Source organism: Tachypleus tridentatus, chromosome 7 (genome assembly GCF_004210375.1).
Source record: "Tachypleus tridentatus isolate NWPU-2018 chromosome 7, ASM421037v1, whole genome shotgun sequence".
Lineage (NCBI taxonomy): Eukaryota > Metazoa > Arthropoda > Merostomata > Xiphosura > Limulidae > Tachypleus > Tachypleus tridentatus.
In genome coordinates, this window is record NC_134831.1 from 29,069,531 (window position 1) to 29,089,531 (window position 20,001).

At 32.2% G+C, this 20,001-nt stretch overlaps 1 protein-coding gene across 3 annotated transcripts in view; it reads right to left on the reverse strand.

The window, feature by feature from the left end:
- LOC143255356 (coagulogen-like) overlaps window positions 1-19,433 on the reverse strand; it is a 34,712-nt gene extending 15,279 nt beyond the window's left edge. Inside the window, exons 1-6 of one of the 3 annotated variants that reach the window (XM_076510872.1) lie at window positions 19,096-19,424; window positions 9,049-9,185; window positions 8,557-8,673; window positions 6,864-6,887; window positions 6,371-6,508; window positions 1,733-2,113 (exon numbers count right to left, since the gene is read on the reverse strand). In XM_076510872.1, coding sequence (XP_076366987.1) covers window positions 1,975-2,113; window positions 6,371-6,508; window positions 6,864-6,887; window positions 8,557-8,673; window positions 9,049-9,185; window positions 19,096-19,104 — 564 coding nt within the window. In that variant the 5' untranslated portion in view covers window positions 19,105-19,424 and the 3' untranslated portion in view covers window positions 1,733-1,974. Of the gene's footprint in view, window positions 1-1,732; window positions 2,114-3,927; window positions 4,076-6,370; window positions 6,509-6,863; window positions 6,888-8,556; window positions 8,674-9,048; window positions 9,186-19,095 lie in introns of those variants that run through there. The other 2 variants (XM_076510873.1, XM_076510874.1) reach the window with 2 other exon arrangements.
- Window positions 19,434-20,001: the final 568 nt, after the last annotated feature.

Sequence of the window (20,001 nt, forward strand, 5' to 3'; positions counted from 1 at the left end):
AAAGTATGTTTGAGAAATTAAGATATGAAATAGTATTCAGTACTTTAACCGAAATACCTAATAACTGAACGCGTAATTATACACATTCTGAAACTACCTAATCCATTCAAACTTATGGTTTGGAAAATGTCGCTAATTATGTCAAAAAATGTACATCACCTACATGGGGAATTTCGTTTATCGTAATATTTTAGTAATTGTATTATCGTCAATCAGAGAATTTTTTTTTTTAACTTACCGTATAAACCTCATGGTAAAACCCTGTTTTCTTACTGATAATCAAAAAGTGAACAGGGTTATAATTCTTTCAAAATAACTACAGATTATCGTGTAAAAAATTATAGCACTAACAGCTAACGACTGTCACGTATAATTTTGATGTGTTTTTCAAATTCATTAATATTATCTTTAACATGAAAAAGACCCGCATGGTCAGGTAGTTAGAGCACTCGATTCACAATCTGAGAGACGCGAGTTCGAATCCTCATTACACCAAACAAACTCGCCCTTTCAGCCGTGAGAGTATTACAATGTGACAGTAAAAGAGTAGCAGAAGAATTGGCGGTGGGTGGTGATGATTAGTTGCCTTCAACCTACTCTTACTATGCTGAATTAGGAACGGCTAGCGCAGATACCCTTTGTGTAGTTTTGCACCTAATTCACAAAACACGTATAAAACAAACTACGCAGTCAAGTCAAAAACAAAATATATCTATTTGCCCTTCCTCACGTTGATCAAAGAGAAACTATTGACGCTGTAAGAACATAGGTCTTGGGTAGGTTTGCACAAAAATAAATAAAAATAACTAATTAATTAATAATTTAGTAGAAATGTATTCAAAAATCCAATAGACAGCTCTTACGTTCTAATATAGGAGGCCCCTCATGGCCAGGTGGGTTAAGACGTTCTACTCGTATTCTCCGGTTCGCGGGTTCGAATCCCCGTCACACCAAATATGCTCGCCCTTTCAGCCATGGGGGTGTTGTATTGTGACGGTTAATCCTACTATTCGCTGGTGAAAGAGTGGACCAAGAGTTGGCAGTGGGTGGTGATGACTAGCTGTCTTTCATCTAGTCTTACACTGCTAAATTAGGGACGGCTAGCGCAGATAACCCTCATGTAGCTTTGCGCGAAATTGAAAAACAAACTAATAGAGGAGCTTAGCTGCCCTATAACAATATATCAAAAGATATAGGACATCTTTAACTCACACATAATAGCTTTTCAAAGCTCGATTAAAAGTTTGGTATAAACGTCATTGTATATAAACACAACGAAAGTAGTTAAATCTCTCTTGTCAGCAGTTTCTTGTTACGAAACTTGGCTTAGCGCTAAGATTAAGAGCATACAACGCTAAAATGCATGGTTAAATTACTGCAGTATACAGTGCTAAGTTATCTTTGCATTTGTTTGTTTGTTTTGAATTTTGCGCAAAGCTACAAAAGGGCTATCTATGCTAGCCGTCTCTAATTTAGCAGGGTAAGACTAGATAAAAGGGTACTAGTTATCATAACCCACCGCCAACTCTTACGCTACTCCTTTACAAACAAATAGTGCGATTGATCATCAAATAATAATGTTTCCACGGTTGAAAGAGTGAGCATGTTTGGCGGTACTAGAATCCGAACTCACGACCATTGTACTGCGATTCGACTGCCCTGAACACTTGGCCATGCCAGGTAACAAAGTTATCCTGTTGTGCATATTTTCATTTAACAACAAACAGACAAATAAACAAAGAAATGAAGGTTTATTTGACTTAAACAAATTAGTTGAGTGGTACAATTATAAAATCGTATAAAAACGTTTTCTCAAACGTATAATGTATAATCATTAAACTATGGTCAAAACAGATTATACCAACATAATATGTTCGATAAAACTTGGACTAATGCAAAAAAAATTATATCTCAATCAGTATATTTCACATGCTACTTTAATATTTTGTAGGCGCCCCTATCCGATACGTGAATCTATTCACAGAAACAGCCACAGCATCGTTTAAATGAATCGCACTTAAGAGTTTCATAAGTGAAGTCGTACACTAAAAGACGAACGATGTCGGTGTGCTGTGCACATGCTCCGAATCCCCCGCAGGTTGCATTAGGGTTTCTACCATAGAGAAGAAAAAATAAATAAAGATTAAAATTACATTTAGTTTTGAAAAAGAATGAGTTAATAATTTCAAGGATTAATATTTTTAGTTGGAAGATGATCAATGTGGGAGAAAATGTATATAATTTGATTTAAAAAAAAATAAATAACATACACTTGTTTACTACATTAATGTTTTCTAAAACAAAATTTTGTGCTTAAAACATTAATAGTTAAATCTTTTTTCAAAATACTAAATTTCTATCAAGTTTCCAAATATATTCACAAATATTTCTTTCTTCGTATTATTATTTCGTAATAATACCGTTTTACTCACCATTTCACATTCAGTTTGATTCATTTTTAATATACCATATTGTTACTTGATATTTTAATCCATTGTACTAGATGAATAAATAACATCCCCATTCTTTAAAAACAATTAATTTGAAATTCCACTACGATATTGGCTAGTAGATAAGTAACTAAAATATATATTTAAATCACCAAACCTTTTGTGTAATCGTTGTAAATAAATAAACCGAAATGATTGTTAAAACGTGATAGCACGTCCTAGAGCAATAATTCTTTGTAAATATAAAAATGATACCATTGGGTACAGACACTCATAGTCTTGAGAAACTCACTGTAGTCATCCGAAAACCAAGAATAAGCTATAATTAGATCGGGTTGTCAACGCCACCTTTAGTGAATCAATATAAATAAACTTTTTTTGCTTTATTGTAATTTTCAGAATTGTTAGTTTGGATCCAATGAGACATTCATGTTACTGAACTTTCCGTTGTCCCCATCGTATATGGCACGTGAATTCACTAACAATCATTTATTGTGTTTTCTTACAGGAAAGATTACTTGTAGAGTTGTGACATAAAAAGTTGTTTTTCTTGTCAAGTCGGATAATAACCAAGGGCTGCCACGCCCTTTACTCTGTAACATGCCTAACTTAGTGCATTTGTGAGCAAGCCAGGCTGTGTATGATGTTAGTGTTTGTGCGTAAGGAAGGGTTTGTATCGAATAAGCAGACTTTTAGAACATGTGATATACAATGTCGGAATTAAGAACTTACGATTTTGATAACTTTAATAAGAACGTTTAATTAGCGTAACTTTAAATTGTTTAATAATTATTAACGTTAGAGAGAGTTAAAGTTTAGTATAAACTTAAGGATTGGTTGGTTGATGGACTGCTCGATGATTGCTTTATCAAATTTAAAAGTCCAAATTATTTCCTTTTAACTTATTTCAAAATATATTAATAATGTACTTTCGGCGGTGGTGAACTTGAACTGGTTTTGTGAAACTACTCTTATATGGTAACCTTTCGTTCGACTCGTAATCCGCACCAAACATGCTCGTCCTTTCAGCTGAGGATGCGTTATAATGTGACGATCAATCCCACTATTCGTTGGAAAAAAAGAGTAGCCCAAGAGTTGGCGGTGGATGGTGATGACTAGCTGCCACTGCTAAATTAGGGACGGCTAGCGCAGATAGCCTTTTAGTAGCTTTGCGCGAAATTCAAAACAAATAGTAATAAAGAAACTGTAAGGTAAGTGAAACGCCTGATGTATGGTAAGGTAAAAAAAAAACAACATACGTTAAAGGTGAAATCTAGAGTAAAAATAATCTCACCAGAAAATGAGTCTTTAATGATTATAGTTCTGAAAAAGTAAGGAAAGTTTGGTAATAAACAGACTACGACTTCTATTAGTTTTAAAGAACGTGCTCTCTTTAGAAACAGTGATCTAATTTAGAATAAAACATGATTTAAAAGTAGCTACCAGATAACCATTGATTCTTACAAAAAAACAGTCCTTTGTATTTTGTGCATCAACAGGCCCTAACTGATGATATCAAATCCAACCTAACATAGAAATTAAAAACTGACATCTGAGTGGGAAAGGTTGGGTCAAGAAAAAGAAATTGAATACAGCGAGATTTTGGCGAAACATTTGAAAACATTCTAGAGGAGAAGATATAAAATAATAAACATTTTATCAGTAACATATACATAATCTCATCCCAAATACATCATGAAAACCAAATGAAAATACAGTTTGAAGATAGACATGATGAGTTGGAGAATTCTGGATAATTTGTTCGTTCGTTCAGTTAAACTTCATATTTTAAGCAGTTCTAGAAATAATTACTTCTAAATTCCAAAGTAAGTTAAACGTACACAAAAAGGAGGGTAGAGCCACATACATATATGTATATAAAAAGTCTAACTTGATTAAAATATGTAAAACATTGTACTAAAGTTGGAGTATGTAAAAAAATATATCAATAATATTCAAAATATGATATTTTTAACGCAATAACGTTTATTGGTGACCTATATGTCACCGTAGAACTTATGGGTTAGTCATGGTTAATGTTGTCTCGTTGTTTTGTAAAGATGCAGTTTAACCATACTCGGTACCGTTTGTTTGATCAATTCGTTTTCTTCGGAGCTGCCATTGACTTCTTTGTTTATTACGTTAGTTTGAATTATTTATTTAATTGTGGAACAACGCGCAGCTTGATAGTAGTCTAACGTTTGTTCTTTTGTTTTATATAAAAATACAAAATTGCAGAACTATTCAAATGCTAGAAGCTGAACATAGCTAACTTACAGATATTTTCAATTTATTTAAGTCTACGTACCTTAAGTTAACGTAGAAGGTTGTAGACACAATATCAGATAAATGATTTGTAAACTAGGGAAACTGGACAGCGCTAAGCACCAAAAGAAAAGGAGGTGTTTCTGAGGAGGTAATATACCGTTTTATGACATACTGACTTGTTCAACCCATCTGTATGACTTTTTACATGATCAACTGGACCATACCTTTTCTTCATGTAGGAAAATTCTTGATTCCACAGTGACAGGATTGTGATGAAATAAACTGAACAATAAACAATTGGTTAGAGATAAGTTCTGATATACGAGGTCTGTTAAAAAAATACGCAGACTGACGTCATAAAACAAAATGTACTTTATTTAGAAGTTACAGGTCTGGGACCCCTTCAAAGTACTCTCCTCCCCAACGCACACACTTATCCCAACGGTGTTTCCACTTGTTGAAACAGTCCTGGTACGCTTCTTTTGTAATGTCCTCCAGCTCCTTCGTTGCATTTGCCTTAATCTCGGGAATCGTCTCAAATCTTCTTCCTTTCAAGGGTCTTTTGAGTTTGGGGAACAAGAAAAATTGCAAGGAGCAAGGTCAGGTGAGTAGGGGGGTGGGGAAGAACAGTGATCGAGTGTTTGGCCAAAAACTCACGTGTTCTGAGGGCTGAATTTCGCAGCAATGCGGTGCGTCTTCAATTTTTCAGTCAAAATCTAGTAACAAGATCCAACTGATATCCCACACTCTTCAGCAAGCTCCCTGACAGTCAGACGTTGATTTACCGGCACTAGGGTGTTGATTTTGTCGACGTGTGGGTCGTCAGTTGATGTGAAAGGACGTCCAGGACGCTCATCATCTTCAATGGACTGTCGACCATCCTTAAAACGTTCATGCCACTTGAAACATGCCGTACGCTTCATAGCAACATCACCGTAAGCCGTGTTAAGCATAGCAAAAGTTTCAGTCGCAGATTTTCAAAGTTTAACACAAAATTTCACAGCAAGTCGTTGCTCCTTCAGGTCATTCATTCTGAAATCCGCCAAACGAAAAATCTCACTTCACTTAAAACCGCGTAGCTAATACACAAATAAAGATATCTGCAATCAGGATATGGCGTCGTAATCAGCTGATCTGTGCAAACCTCGCGACACCAAGCGGATTCCCCTGGAACCAACTGGAGCCGCGCAATTCAAACAGTCCGTGTATTTTTTGAACAGCCCTCGTAAATACTAAAGAGTTCCAGTTGACTTCCCTTTGACAATTTTTTACGTGAAATATTTCAACCCACAACAGACATTACAGTTTAGCTAATGACAAAATCCCTCCAAAAATGCAGAGACTGTGTTACAACTTTAATGTATACTTGCAACCGAAATCATCGTTCCTAAATTTTCATCCTCATACTCATATGTCAAACTTTTTTAATTAGTTAGTGATATTTTGTTAATGAAAATAATTCTTTAATGGTGATAACTAAATGAGTAACTCTGTAAAATATATTCTGCTTTCAGCATGTTTATTATTTGTATGAAAAATTTCATTATGAAAATTTCCCCTTTTGTTTTGGAGAGTAAGATAAATATTAAACACAATAGCAGGGAAACTAAAGAAAATTGAAAAAAATGATATTTGTCTCTATAAATACTCACTCGCATGTATGCTTCCATATGCATTGTTCAAAGTTAAATTCTGGAAACTGGATAATCAACTGAAGTTCTCCTTTCAAATTGTAACCAACATTAGGCTTACATGTAGTAGTATTCATGTTACAAGGAGGACCAAGAGATCTACAGGGAAGAACAACCTCTTAGGCAACGACATTTATTGTATTGAACTGTTGAAGAATAGTGAGAATACAAAATTAAAGTCTGTTCAAAGAATGAGCATTACAATTTACAAATAGTCCTTTAGAAACGGTACTATTGCTATGATGTAATTATTTTAAGTATTACTTTCTATCCTTCGTGTTATGAGAAAACATATATTGTGAAATTTATAGATACGTCATTTTCTGCAATAGGTAGACATTATATTGTCATTATAGTTGAGAGAAGGGAAATAGGTTTATGTAATTCTCAAGAAAATTAAAATAATTCATTCTTACGCTTAGATTGCATCTTACATTTATGAAGCAATACTCACGATGAACAGCGATCTTTATCAGCACTGAAAGAAAAATTACAAAGCTATTAGTTAGGAAAAATAATTCAACGTATAAATATTTTAGGCGTGTTAAGCAGGTACTAATTTTTATCTTTCTGGTTCTTTCAACTTTTATGAAGTTCAATTGGTGTCTTAAAATATTTTTGATTCGAAAGTAAATAAGCCTTAAGCATGATACTAATTTTGGTAAGATTTATCAACATAAATTGCTTATTTATCACTAGATTTGTTTAATTTGCCTACGAAAATATCTGAGTAAAAACTAATAAACATTTTTAAAAAGTGTGGTCCTCCAAAATTAACAAAAACAATTCTTTCTCAGACATTTTGTTGTCGACATTACTTACAATTTATACTATTTTGTCTTACGTTATAGCTTAACTTAAATGTATTCTTATACTTTATTATTAATGTTAAGAACAAAATTATAAACCAAAACATTTGGTCTAATAACCTATCTCCAATAACCTATGCTGTGTATACTGAGTTACTTGTAACTTTGTTTGACAAAATAAGTATGCATTTTAAACACATCCAATTTGCATGTTAGTAAAAAGATAAATTAAAAAAAGATCAACCAAAAATATTTATAAGGGGTTAATACAATGGCGAACTCCTAACTATTTCATTATGTTATTCTGCCACGGATTATTTATGCCTTAAGATTTTCCAGAAGAAATATTCATACTACAAAATTATTAAATAATGTACAACCTAAGGATATGCGTCTTTGAAGAAATAGAGTGTTCAATGTTTTTTATGGACGTATAATACCTCAAACAGCAGACTATTTAATGCAGAAACAGATTCCGGAACCGCACTCGAAGTTGAGCAAGAGCAACAACCTATTCTGCATTGTAAAGGCTAGGGTTTAAAAAGATAATTCTTTAACCCAAAATGGACGTTGTGATGAATTTGGAATGATTAAAATATCATATAATAGTGCTAGAAAGATAACAAAGAAGAAATTGAAGTTCATGATATAACTTGTCAAGCATTCACAAACTTATAATGATACATCGAAATAACCGACCGTTTTCATGGAGACAAAGAAAAAGCGAAACAGTCGTTCGACCACGAACCTATCAAGTCCCCAATAGTTGTTACAAGGAAAACTACAGTGAGAAGTAACAACGTGTAATCATGGTCACCAAACTATCGACGACGTGGGAAATAGTTACAAGGGTGGGAGAGGGACCTGGAAAATCGCTTTTACGTATTGCGAATAGCTTCTGTGACACACACATATATATATATACATGCTAGATGTTTTCAATTAAAAATAACGGTAAAACTACTCGTTACTAGAGCCATATTTATTTGCTAAAAGCAATCTATCAAAATAGGAATTAATTTACTTAATATAGTAAATCGAGGTCGCAGTATAGTTCTATAATCCTCATGAAAAATGTAGAATCCTTATTTATTTGATCCTGTATTGTGTCATGTTTAGGAGCGATAGACGAAAGGGAAGAAAGCTAGTCAATACTACTCGTTACTAGTTCGTGGATTACTCTTGTATCAACAAAAAATGATATGAATGAAATTTTATGATGTTTCCATTACGGAAAGTGCGAGAAAGCATAATGATGATTGGATTTAAATTTCCAACCACCAGGTCTTTCAAGGTTATAACAACAATGACTTAGATATGAGCACAATCCAAACTTACTTATTTATGCAGCTATTTTGTCCACATCCTAGAAAGGGATGGTGAGGAAAATGCCTTCTCTCTCTTCCACCAGAATTTTTTCCTTCTAGAGCTATCTTTACTTTCGATTCCACTTCACTAGAAATAAAAAAAAAACTGAATAAAATTACAGCTCAGTTATTATATTAATTAAAATACACATTTAGCAAATTAATAGTACGTTTGATTGTTTTGACTACGTTGTTTGGGATTCTATATTAATAAGTCATAAGTATATTAAGATTAACAGTGAAACTATAGTTAAATTTTGTAATTTGAATATATTCATTTAAACAAAATTAGTCTTGTGATAGTATTAATATGTAATGTACATAAAATAAGAATTAACCATTTTAACGTAAATGTTTTAAAACTATTTCTCTCAAAAGTAGTTTTTAACCCCATTGCTTATACAGATATTTATCAACATTATTAAATATATGTGTCTCTGTTATTTTACAATTGTCTACTCACTGATGAACCCTGTCCGATATACTGTGCTGTCGTTTCAGTGTATCTTCATTTTCTTCACATAGACATACTGGTTGTTCATTCTGAGCTTTGGTAACCAACACTATTACCAACAGTGGGAATAGAATTGAAACAATTTCCTGTTGAAAACATGTATTATTTTATATAAACATTTTATATGACACGTGTGTTTGTGTATGTGTGCAGTTAGATTGTAACTATAAATTCTTAATTAAAAATTTGCTGGTTTTTCATTTATAGTGACTTTATAAGTAGAAATATATAAATCACCAACTGAGTATGAAAAAAATTATCGTTATAACAAAGTAATCCAATATTATCTTACTAGGACTTTAGTATAAGATGAAGACCTTAGTAGCTGTTAGCTAAACACACAGAAAAAAACGATAAACTTAGAGGGCAGAGTCCCATGGAGGATTAGTCTGTATATATTTCTAGTTATTTTTTTGAAAATTGCAATACTTTTGGGGATAGAAGAGTTCTTATGTTCTAGTTTATTTATATCTAAAACAAAAAATCAAGGAGGAAAATGTTACCACCTTGTTGAAACAATTATTATACTCCTGTAGAGAAAAAAGTAAAATCTCTGATCACTCCCACCCCAAAAAAACACTTTTCAAACTTGTTTGATTTCAGTTACAAAAAGTCTCAGGGCTTCTAACACTAAGAATCGGGTTTAGATACATTGCGTAGCTTTGAGCGTAAACATATTTTGATAGGAATTAGAAATAGTACGTAATCCATTAAAAAAAGTGGAATCAGTAGTTTGGTAATTTACAATGAAGTAGCAGCCACTTTTTTATGTTGAATTAGATTACTTAATAGAATCTAAGGTTTAAATAAAAGATTATTAGGAATATACTTAGAGCAACAAATGGGATGGATTGATCCGTGGAGATATTCTGTTGAGAAAAAATGAATAATAATATAATATGCTAGTTGTGGCATATTATGCAGAAGTCTGGCATGCCATGGTCGTCGATGTCTGCCGCAGATTTGACACATGAAGAAGAAGAAGTTGTGGGCTTTATAAAGCATGATAAGTAGTACAATATTTATGAATGCTCTAAGTATATTAATTAAAGGTAGTTTAAACAAAGATTTTATAGTAGTCAAGGAGCCTAGAAATAAAATAATTAATAGGTAATTATTTTAAAATTACCTATGAGATTAAAGGTAAACCTAGTATATTTAAAGATGAACTCATTGGATTTAAAGATAAATCTAATAGATTTAAAAACGCTTACTCAAAACATTTTAATGTTAAGAATATTAAATACGAAATTAATGAGTTCAGGATCTAGTTGAAATGGAAAACTGTGATATCAAGGGGAAAATAGTTACAGACTTTTTAAAATAAAGTTTGAGATGACTCTCAATATATAATAAATAAACTCAATTCATACTCACTAAAATAACACAGACCTGCGAATTTAAACAACATAAAAGTTTTTTGATTTTAATAACGAATTTTCCCATAATTCAGCTTACAGATTTCAAAAATAATAATCATCTTTTCTATCACATAATGATTTGTTTTTGGAAAATCGGAAAGAAGGTAAAAACTGTTACTTTGATCAAATGTAACACATATATGACCGAACATGTTTGAGTCAGTAACACAACCTCTTGTCGCCATAGCGACGAATAAATAATATTGAACAGAAAACATGATGCTAACTTGCACATACAATCAAATACTATCCAGATGTGACATGTTAACCGTTCATATTTAGCTAGTAGCGGGTTTTGTTTGTTTATTTAGAATTAAGCACCAAGCTACAGAATGGGCTATCTGTAATTTGCCCACCACAGGTATCAAGATCCAGTTTGTAGCGTTGTAAGTCCCCAGACATTCCGCCATTGACGGTTTTTCGTGTGTTCTAGAACGATTGCTTGTGAACATTTTAAGCATAACAAAATTTAATCCAATTTCGATGGAAATGATTTACTTACCCGAAGTTCCATATGAAGTTTTATAAAAAATCTGTACATTACGGAGTAAACTGGATATCGTTTACAGATTCAGCTTACAGGAATTACTGTAGAACATGTAAACATTTCAAAAGTATAAAATCGTCACAGGCCTGTGGAATTAACTATAGGAATGGTTTTAAATAAGGTATACCTATATTAATGCAGAAGTAATTCGCTCATCGTGAACCGTCGATAAAATATTCAGCTGCAGACAGAATTGTTTGTTCCTTTATTTCTTTTAAATTTCGCGCAAATACCTATACGAGGGCTATCTGCATTAGCCGTCCTTAATTTAAGAGTGAAAGACCAAAGGGAAAGCAGCTAGTCATCACCATCCATCGCCAACTCTTTGGCTACTATTTACCAATTAACAGTGAGATTGACCCTTTCACTGTAATGCCCTTAAACAGAAAGATCAAGCATATGTGGTGTGATGGAGATTCAACCCATCTACTCTGAGGTTGCGATTCGAGTGATCTAACTACCTGAATATGACGGACCAACAAGTAATCCTGTTATATTGCATTTAAAACTGTTCATTTACGAATCTACCTTTATGGGTCTGGTAAGCATTTGTTGTTTTAATTTTCTCAAAAGGGGTCACGTGTTTTAAACCTTTCTGTCACTATACAGTAATGTGTTGTTTGTCAGCCAGTCAGAAAACACTAAAATGACGTCACATAAGGGAAGTTTAGTGCTACAATGCATAATGTCGTAATGTCAGTAAAACTTGAGCACACCATGAAGTATGCACTCTGTAAGGTATAACATAGCATAACCTATGAATTAATAAATCAAGAAATAAAATTATTTATTACTCTTAATTTTGTTTTTAGTTATTCATGACTACATGCACTTCATTTCATATTCCCTACATACCAAATTTGTAATTTAACTATTCATAAAAACGCCTTGTTTTTTACGTGTAAAAGTTATGGTTGTCAAATTAACGTTAAAAACAAATAAATTACTGTATAAACTATTAAATATACGTTGTAATTTTGCTAATATGCTATTTTTCTCCAGATATTATCTTTTGATACTACTAAAGTAATTCCAAACTATTAAATGATGTAATGGTAAGCATTACATTTTATGGACATTGTAAATGTAACGATTATTTGTGTATGGGAAATTTATATGAATAAAAAACTTGAAGTCTCACATACAAAAATCTTATAATCCACGAGAAAAATATGTCATTTATTTGCATCCTAAACATATTTTTCAAAATTGTAATTTCACTTTCAAAGATACTTTTGTGACACTATTTTGGAAGAAACATTCCATTAATGTGATCAAATTGATAAAAGGGGCATTATTTTAGTTATAATTTATAGTTTGAATCGTAAAGTTATTGTCTTTATTTTATTTACGAAAATAAACTCAATGTCTGCCAATACTCTGCCGGGAAAAATCGAACACTAGTCAATAAACGCACAGGTGGTCAACCAGAAAACTAATTCCTCATGAAAATGCAAACAAATTATCTTACATATTATGTATATAGAAATATCATTGACAAATAAATCGTTTTGTAATGGTATTTCGTTTCAGTCTTTCAAAAATTTGTCAGGACCACAAAATATTACTCTTTTTTCGGCCAATACAATGCCCATCTGTTGAAAGAAAAGATTTATAAAGAGTTAAGAAGTTAATGGCAGGAAATGTGCAGTTATTAACAAACAATTGCCAATTCAGAAAATACAAAAATATGGAAAAAGATATTCGTTGGACTATGGTTGCCACTTTGAATATTGTGTTGAATCATTATGAAGATACAAAATAGATGGACTGGCATAGCCAGGTGGATGTGGCGTTCGACTCGTAATTGGAGATCCTTAGTGGTTAAGTAATTAAGTGTGAAAAGCTATATTAATTGCATAACGATCGATAATCTATACATAAGCATAAAATAAACAGAATGATGAAATAAAAGAAAACAGAAAGACATTATTCATATGTAAATAAAGCAAAATTGCGAATGTAATCAGTAAGTTGTTCAAGATAAGCTTTTCTGAAGGAGTAGACCCTTTTTGACTACTATGAATGGATAAATGAGTTTTCTAGGTTAAATAACTATCAAATGTAATACCAAGATACTCAACTGTGAAGCCACATTTATAGGTTGCGATCTATTTTGTGAGATTTCCTTTGAATGTGACAAAATGAACTTCATTTGGTCTTGATTCCATTGAATTATACTCATTATTGTAGAACACCGACATTAACTACAAAAAAGTATGTTAACGTTGGGACGAGGATAATAAACCTTTAGGGAACTCCTGCTAGAATAATAAATGATCAAAAAAGGATAGTTACTATAGAACAAACACCTCGTTTTCCTTGCATAAGTGAATTGATATGTTTGATTAGTGGAATATTTTTTCCCAATCTGATAAAGCAAATTCTGTCAACAGACTGGATCAAAAGTTGTTGTTGTTGTTGTTGTTTTTCAAAATCAAAAAAGGATGATACAGGATGTCGGTTACTATTCAGGTAATTAATATTGATCTTGAACGAAAAGAGAAAGGTCAAAAACTCGCTTGGTTGAATAGTAAAGGACAACGGTGCAGTTGCGTGGCCAAGATGTGCTTAAAACAGATAAAAAAAATTCATTTGTTTTCATAGAACTCTGTAAAAAAAATTTTAAATATTTTCTTGGCTATAGCTATAAGCACAGCTTTAGTCTTTATAGTTCTCTAAAGGAGCTCTGTAAACATTTCACAGAGTACTCTATATATGATATAACTTTGAAGTTATTTTCAGAAATTTATAAATTTCTATGTAGCATTTTCTTAGGATAATGAACATATCTTGTCACTTTATTGTAAAGAATACTTTATGACGAAATAGCCTATGCTACTTTTTGATATTTATCACATCTTATAATGTTAACATATAACATATTAAAGATTAAAGTTGTTTAATGATGATGATCATGTTTAAAATGTGTTGAAATTAGTAAATATTTTCTTAAACTAAACAGCATCGCACAAGAGAGCTTACAACAGATTCGATATTTGTAGAAAAGTAAGGATGTGGAAAAAAGCCATTACATTCTTAAGATGTATTCTATTGTGTCCGTCACTTGTAAGTAAACTTCCTCTTACAGATATTTGTCTTCTCATTGGCTCTTATTGAATCCACACAACGTTAATTACTACTAGAATTATTTTTTTTTATTCTTATACCCCCATTCCACATATCTGTTAGCTACGTTGTTTTTAGCTTTGTGTTTAGTAACATACACATTTATTTTTTATTCTAAAACACACTTTTCGACCTGATTTTTTCGATATTAAATTCAAACTAAACAGTCCCAGTGGAGAAAGAGTTTTTTGATTAAACAGATGTACAGGGTGTTCGGAAAGTCACTGTGCAGTTTTGTAATCATATTCTATTTAGTCTATTTCAAGCCAGCAACTGATAGCGGTGTTTATAAACAAAATAAGAAGGATCCAAGCCTGTATTGATGCCAACGGGGATCACTTTCAACATTGTTCATAATTGTCATTCATATTTACCACCTGTATTTTATATTAAAACATGTTTGTTAATAAATATATAAGTGCACAGTGACTTTCTGAACATCCTGTATTACACAATGTTCCAGAAAAGAGAAAGTTTAATTCGTTTTTAAGATCTGCCAGATACCTCTGCTTTCTGCTTATATATCTTTCTAATTTAACAATTTCACTTTACGTATATTTATCGTTTCCAAACTACTGGCGGTGTTTTCTAACTTTATTATGGTATTTTAACCTCTTACTTTGCCATTTTTAATATTTTATGGACTATTTCTTACTCGTTAAAAGATGGCTCAAAAATATTAGTACTATCGTCCCAGTTATAAAATATAGAATGGTGTGGAGAAAACTGCGAGATTCATACACTACGAAACACCAAAATTTAAATTAGCTGATTTAGATATTTTTAAGCTTGTACGGATAACTTCAGTGTTTATTTGTCTCACTACTTTTTTAATATAAATAAAATGAAGTTTCTGTCCATATAATGAAAACTGAAGGTTGGGAATTTTAATCTTCAACTAGCAACCAATTTTAGTTTTTAAAAGGTGGTAACAAGTATCGATTTTTTTATTAGTTTTTCGCATAACTGGGAAAGATTTTGCTAAAGCACTAATTTTTGTCCTTATAGATTACTTAAGTCGTTAGTATTTATTTTGATTTATTAATAAAATTTCGAAAGAAATAACCAGCATCATGTGCATAAAGAATTATTATTGTAAATTGTTCTATTCTCGCTGCCCAGTATCCCTGATCATAAGATTGTCACATGTCACCCTGTAATGTTGTGTTTTTTTTTTAATTTCGCGCAAAGCTACGCAAAAGCTATCTGCGCTAGCCGTCCCTAATTTAGCAGTGTAAGATTAGAAGAAAGGTACTTAGTCATCACCACCTACCGCCAACTCCTGAGCTACTCTTTTACCAACGAATAGTGGGAGCGACCGTCATATTATAATACCCCTACGGCTGAAAGGGCGACCATGTTTGGTGCGACAGAGATTCGAACCCGCGACCCTCAGATTACGAGTCGAACGTCTTAACTCACCTGGCAATGCCGGGCCGTAATGATGTGCGTTGTAACTTCAGTTCTCGAGATTGGTTGATTGAACTAAGAAGTTTAAAATATTGTGGTACGCATACAAAAAAAAAGGATAAGGTCTTGTATTAGGAAACCTAGTACCACGTTATATAGCCTAATCTCATAAAAAGTGGGGCACAATTAGTTGGATATCTTAGTGTTTAGAAAGGACACTATAATATTGGAATGTTAAAAATCTTATCACTGCATTATGTTACTGTTACATTTTGTTTAAAATTATCATTACAACGTAATTCACTTAAGTAATATTGTAGTGTATGTGGTACTATCTGAGTTAATATTTAGCAATGAGAAATGATCATTACATGTACATAGGTGTTTGTTTGTTTGTTTGTCTGGCTTGAATTTCGCGCAAAGCTACTCCATGGCTATCTGCGCTAGTCAACCCTAGTTTAGCAGTGTAAGACTAGAGGAAAGGCACCTAGTCATCACCACCCACCGCCAACTCTTGGGCTACTCTTTTACCAACGAATAGTGGGATTGACCATCACATTATAACGCCCCCCACGGCTGAAATGGCGAGCATGTTTGGCGCGACCGGGATTCGAACCCGCGACCCTCAGGTTACGAGTCGAACGCCTTAAACCACTTGACCATGCTGGGCCACATAGGTGTTACATGTGACAAACATTGAAATCTTGTAAAAAAGTCAATATAAATACCGTTTTCAAGTAATAAAGTAGTCAGCCTAGTGAGATCAGATATATTGTAATAGACCTTGTCGCTAGCAGCATATAATAAATATTACAGTCAAATTTCATGCTGAGATATTATGTGTACTTATTTGTTATTAAGCACAAAGCTACACAATAACCTGTCTGCACTGTGACCATCACAGTTATCGCAACTCAACTGTTATAGCTATAAGTCCTTAGACGTTCTTCAAATTCATTGGAAGGTATCGGTGAAGAAGTTAAAGGTAAAACAGTGTAGACAGAAAGGTATTTTGCTGCAATAGTGTTTTTTTCTTTTTCACATCATCTATAAGATTCTTACAGGTTTCATGTTGGTATGGTTGAGAATTTTTAAATGTGAAAATAGCGTAGGAAGAATATATTGAGGTCTGATTTCTTTTTTTAAAAAAAGATATCCTGTCGTTGTTTCATATTAAGCACAAAGCTATACAAAGAGCTATCTGTACTTTCTAACCACGGGTATCGAAACCCGGCTTCTAGCGGTATAGGTCCGCAAGCATTCCGTTGTGCCACTGGGGAGCTTAAAAGAGATTACTACTCTAAAATTTTTAAGCTAATTTGTGAACTGTGATAAAAGTACTTTTCCAGTCAGAAGTAATGCAAAACATCCTCTGCAAGAGTTACAGAGTGTAAATGTAATGGATATAAAGAGGACGCTCCTTACCGGGAATTTATATTTTGGTTTTAAGAAAATTACACATTTATCACTGGAAAATTATGCTTTTACAACGGATCTATCCCAAAGATGTTATTAGGTACACATAGACAAAATAATCATGAATTTTCAAGGCTAATATATAAAAATCCAATAGTAATTTGCCCCTTTAAATCCTTCATTTATTTATTATATCAAAACTGCGAAAATAAGCATAAACTCCACCATTGTCGTGGATACCCATACCGATAGTCACGATTATGTATTTTTGCCCAACACTGTAATTTCTATTATAATACATTGATGCAAATGATAGTAGTTTCTCCACAGATCTCACACTATACGTGTAACTTGATTTTCGAGACCAGTCTTAAATATAACGAACACACAACATTCACTAAAGCTGTAATAAGAAACTGAAAATAATGTAGTAGAAAAATATTACGTCAATTTCCTCTCTTATGATAATGGCTGTCGATTTCGAGGTGATATTTTAGTTTGCACAGTTTTATCGGTTACATACATACTCGTGATTATTTTCTTCTTATTGATATTAAAAATATCTTCACCTTAGTATGCCTCTCCTTTTTCACTGTAATTCCCAATTGGTGAATAAGAACTTTGCTAAGAGATGATATTCAAGTCACCTTGCCGTCTTAATTTCTTACACCTCCATAGCGAAAATTGAAGACTCTCTTCGAAATTTTGCTCTTTGGTTGCATATTTTTCAACCGTTTCGTTGTATGCATATTTATGTTTGGAGAGATTTATAAAAAGTTATTGTATTAAGCCTGTTGTGTTGAATGGTAGAGCTTTCACACTATATACAATAGCGGTGTGTGTATCGTCCAGCCGTAGATGTACGGTCTGCAAGTGCAAAGCCACCCCACTGGATTTCCTATTATAAACTATTCAATTACATTTCAATTAAGCTCTGATATACGTATTAAAGAAATCTATAATTACTTAAACAATAACAGTTCAAAAACGTTTATCATACATAGCTTTACCGATTTATTTATGTGCTTCTTATCCTATAAAAATTGAGCTTTAGCATTCACTGTATTTAGTACACAGTATAGTAAACAAAGTAAGCTTATATTCTAATTTAATTAACCTAAGACGACATACTAATAAATATGAGTGTACATTTATATTAAACTTATATTATTATTATTAATAATATTAATAAATTTATATTATTAGATTCTTTATAACTTAATATTTGTCAAATTTTGAACATTTTTCTAAAGCTTTTTATGATATCAAATGTCTTTTAAATGCCAGCTACGCTTAAATGGATATTATTTTTTCACATAAATAAGAAACACTTTAACCAAAATATTCTCCTTATGTTAGCTATCTTACAGATACTGTGTTCTTATACAGTAAGAAGAAAAAAAAAACCTTTTGAAAGAGATGTTTTTACCACAAAAAGAGATGTTTTAAACGTTTACCTCCACAAAGAAACGTGATTTTATACACTGTAAGATGAACATTTGTGATTCATGATTTATTAGAGGAAATCACTTAGATGGTATAATGACCTTCTGGTTTACCTGGTATAACCTTCATTGATTTGTCTTTGTAGATTTTGTTAATTGTAATTACATTGATTTACCAAAGTAGGGATAAAATGTTTTAAGTTTATGTAACTCAGTTATTATAGTTTTGACTCTCTTGTTTTACTACTCTTTGTAGTATTAAACCTTTCTATATTTCTACAGCTAGCTAGGTTACATATATATCAATTCCTATTTGTCTTTATAAAATCTTATTTTGTATATTAAACTTATTAACTTTATCACCATTCTTTATCCTTCCTTTATTTTCATTGATATTTTTTTTATTAACAACCAGTGGTTGAGCGGTAATTCTGATGGCTCACACCGTTAAAATCTGGGTTTTTCCACTGGGATTGAGCAAGAAACAGATAGCTCATGGTGTAACTTTGGGTTAAAAATAAATAAATCAAAAATATCTTAAACTAAAAAAATAACCGTTGAATATGTGCTCACATATGTCCATCTTAAGAAATGCACTTACTATATAAATAAATAATAATTAACATACCTTAAGCATAACCGAATCTTCTTGTGAACGTCTGGAGACTTGCGTTGCAATATAGTAGTTCAGCTACTTGGCTACTAGACTGCCTTTATCTGCAAGAAAATGTTCGAAACCTATTACAAAAAGTTGTTTTGTACGTTTGTCTTCAGGGGAATTCCACAGTAGGAGATTGGAGCTGTTGTAGTATCACTGGAAGAACCAAGAGTAAATTGTTCAGTTTCGATATGTAATAATGCTGTTTTAGTTTCGAAAAAGATACTTTATTAATATACTTAAGCCTTCAGTTAATCAATTGTTTGAATAAAGTAAGGTGCACGTAGCTATTAACTACCAACGTACTTAAAACCATTTTATTATTCTGACGTCAGTAGAACCTTAGTTGTCAAACAAGTCTGGTGATATTTTCATTCTTTCTCTTCCCAGAATTGGCAGTCATGCATGTATCTTTGAAAAGGAAGTTCTAATTTGATGAAAACCAGTTGTTTAAATGATATTTTACAAAGAACATACTAATAAGAATTTTATTTTGTATTATTGTAAAAACAAAAGAAAGATAAATAATATCCCAAGGTTCTACGTTTTACACTTGAAATTAGATAAATACCGCAATGAAAGATTTAATTTGCAATTTACCTCTATGTACAATTTAATGTTGCGTGTTTTTCGTAAAATTATTACGTGGCACTGTATTTCAGAGCTGTCTTGTTGACATCGTACATATGTTACTTTCCCAAGCCTTTCAGCTAATATTTATGAAATCCATTGACTTTTAATTATTTTTTCCTATAACTCATCTAACAAAGAAAAAAAAATTCACATTAGTGAACAAAATCTGAATTGTATTAAGTAAGAATATCATCAAATTTAACGAATACACTGTATTAAAACCTTAAACAATGAAAAACAAAC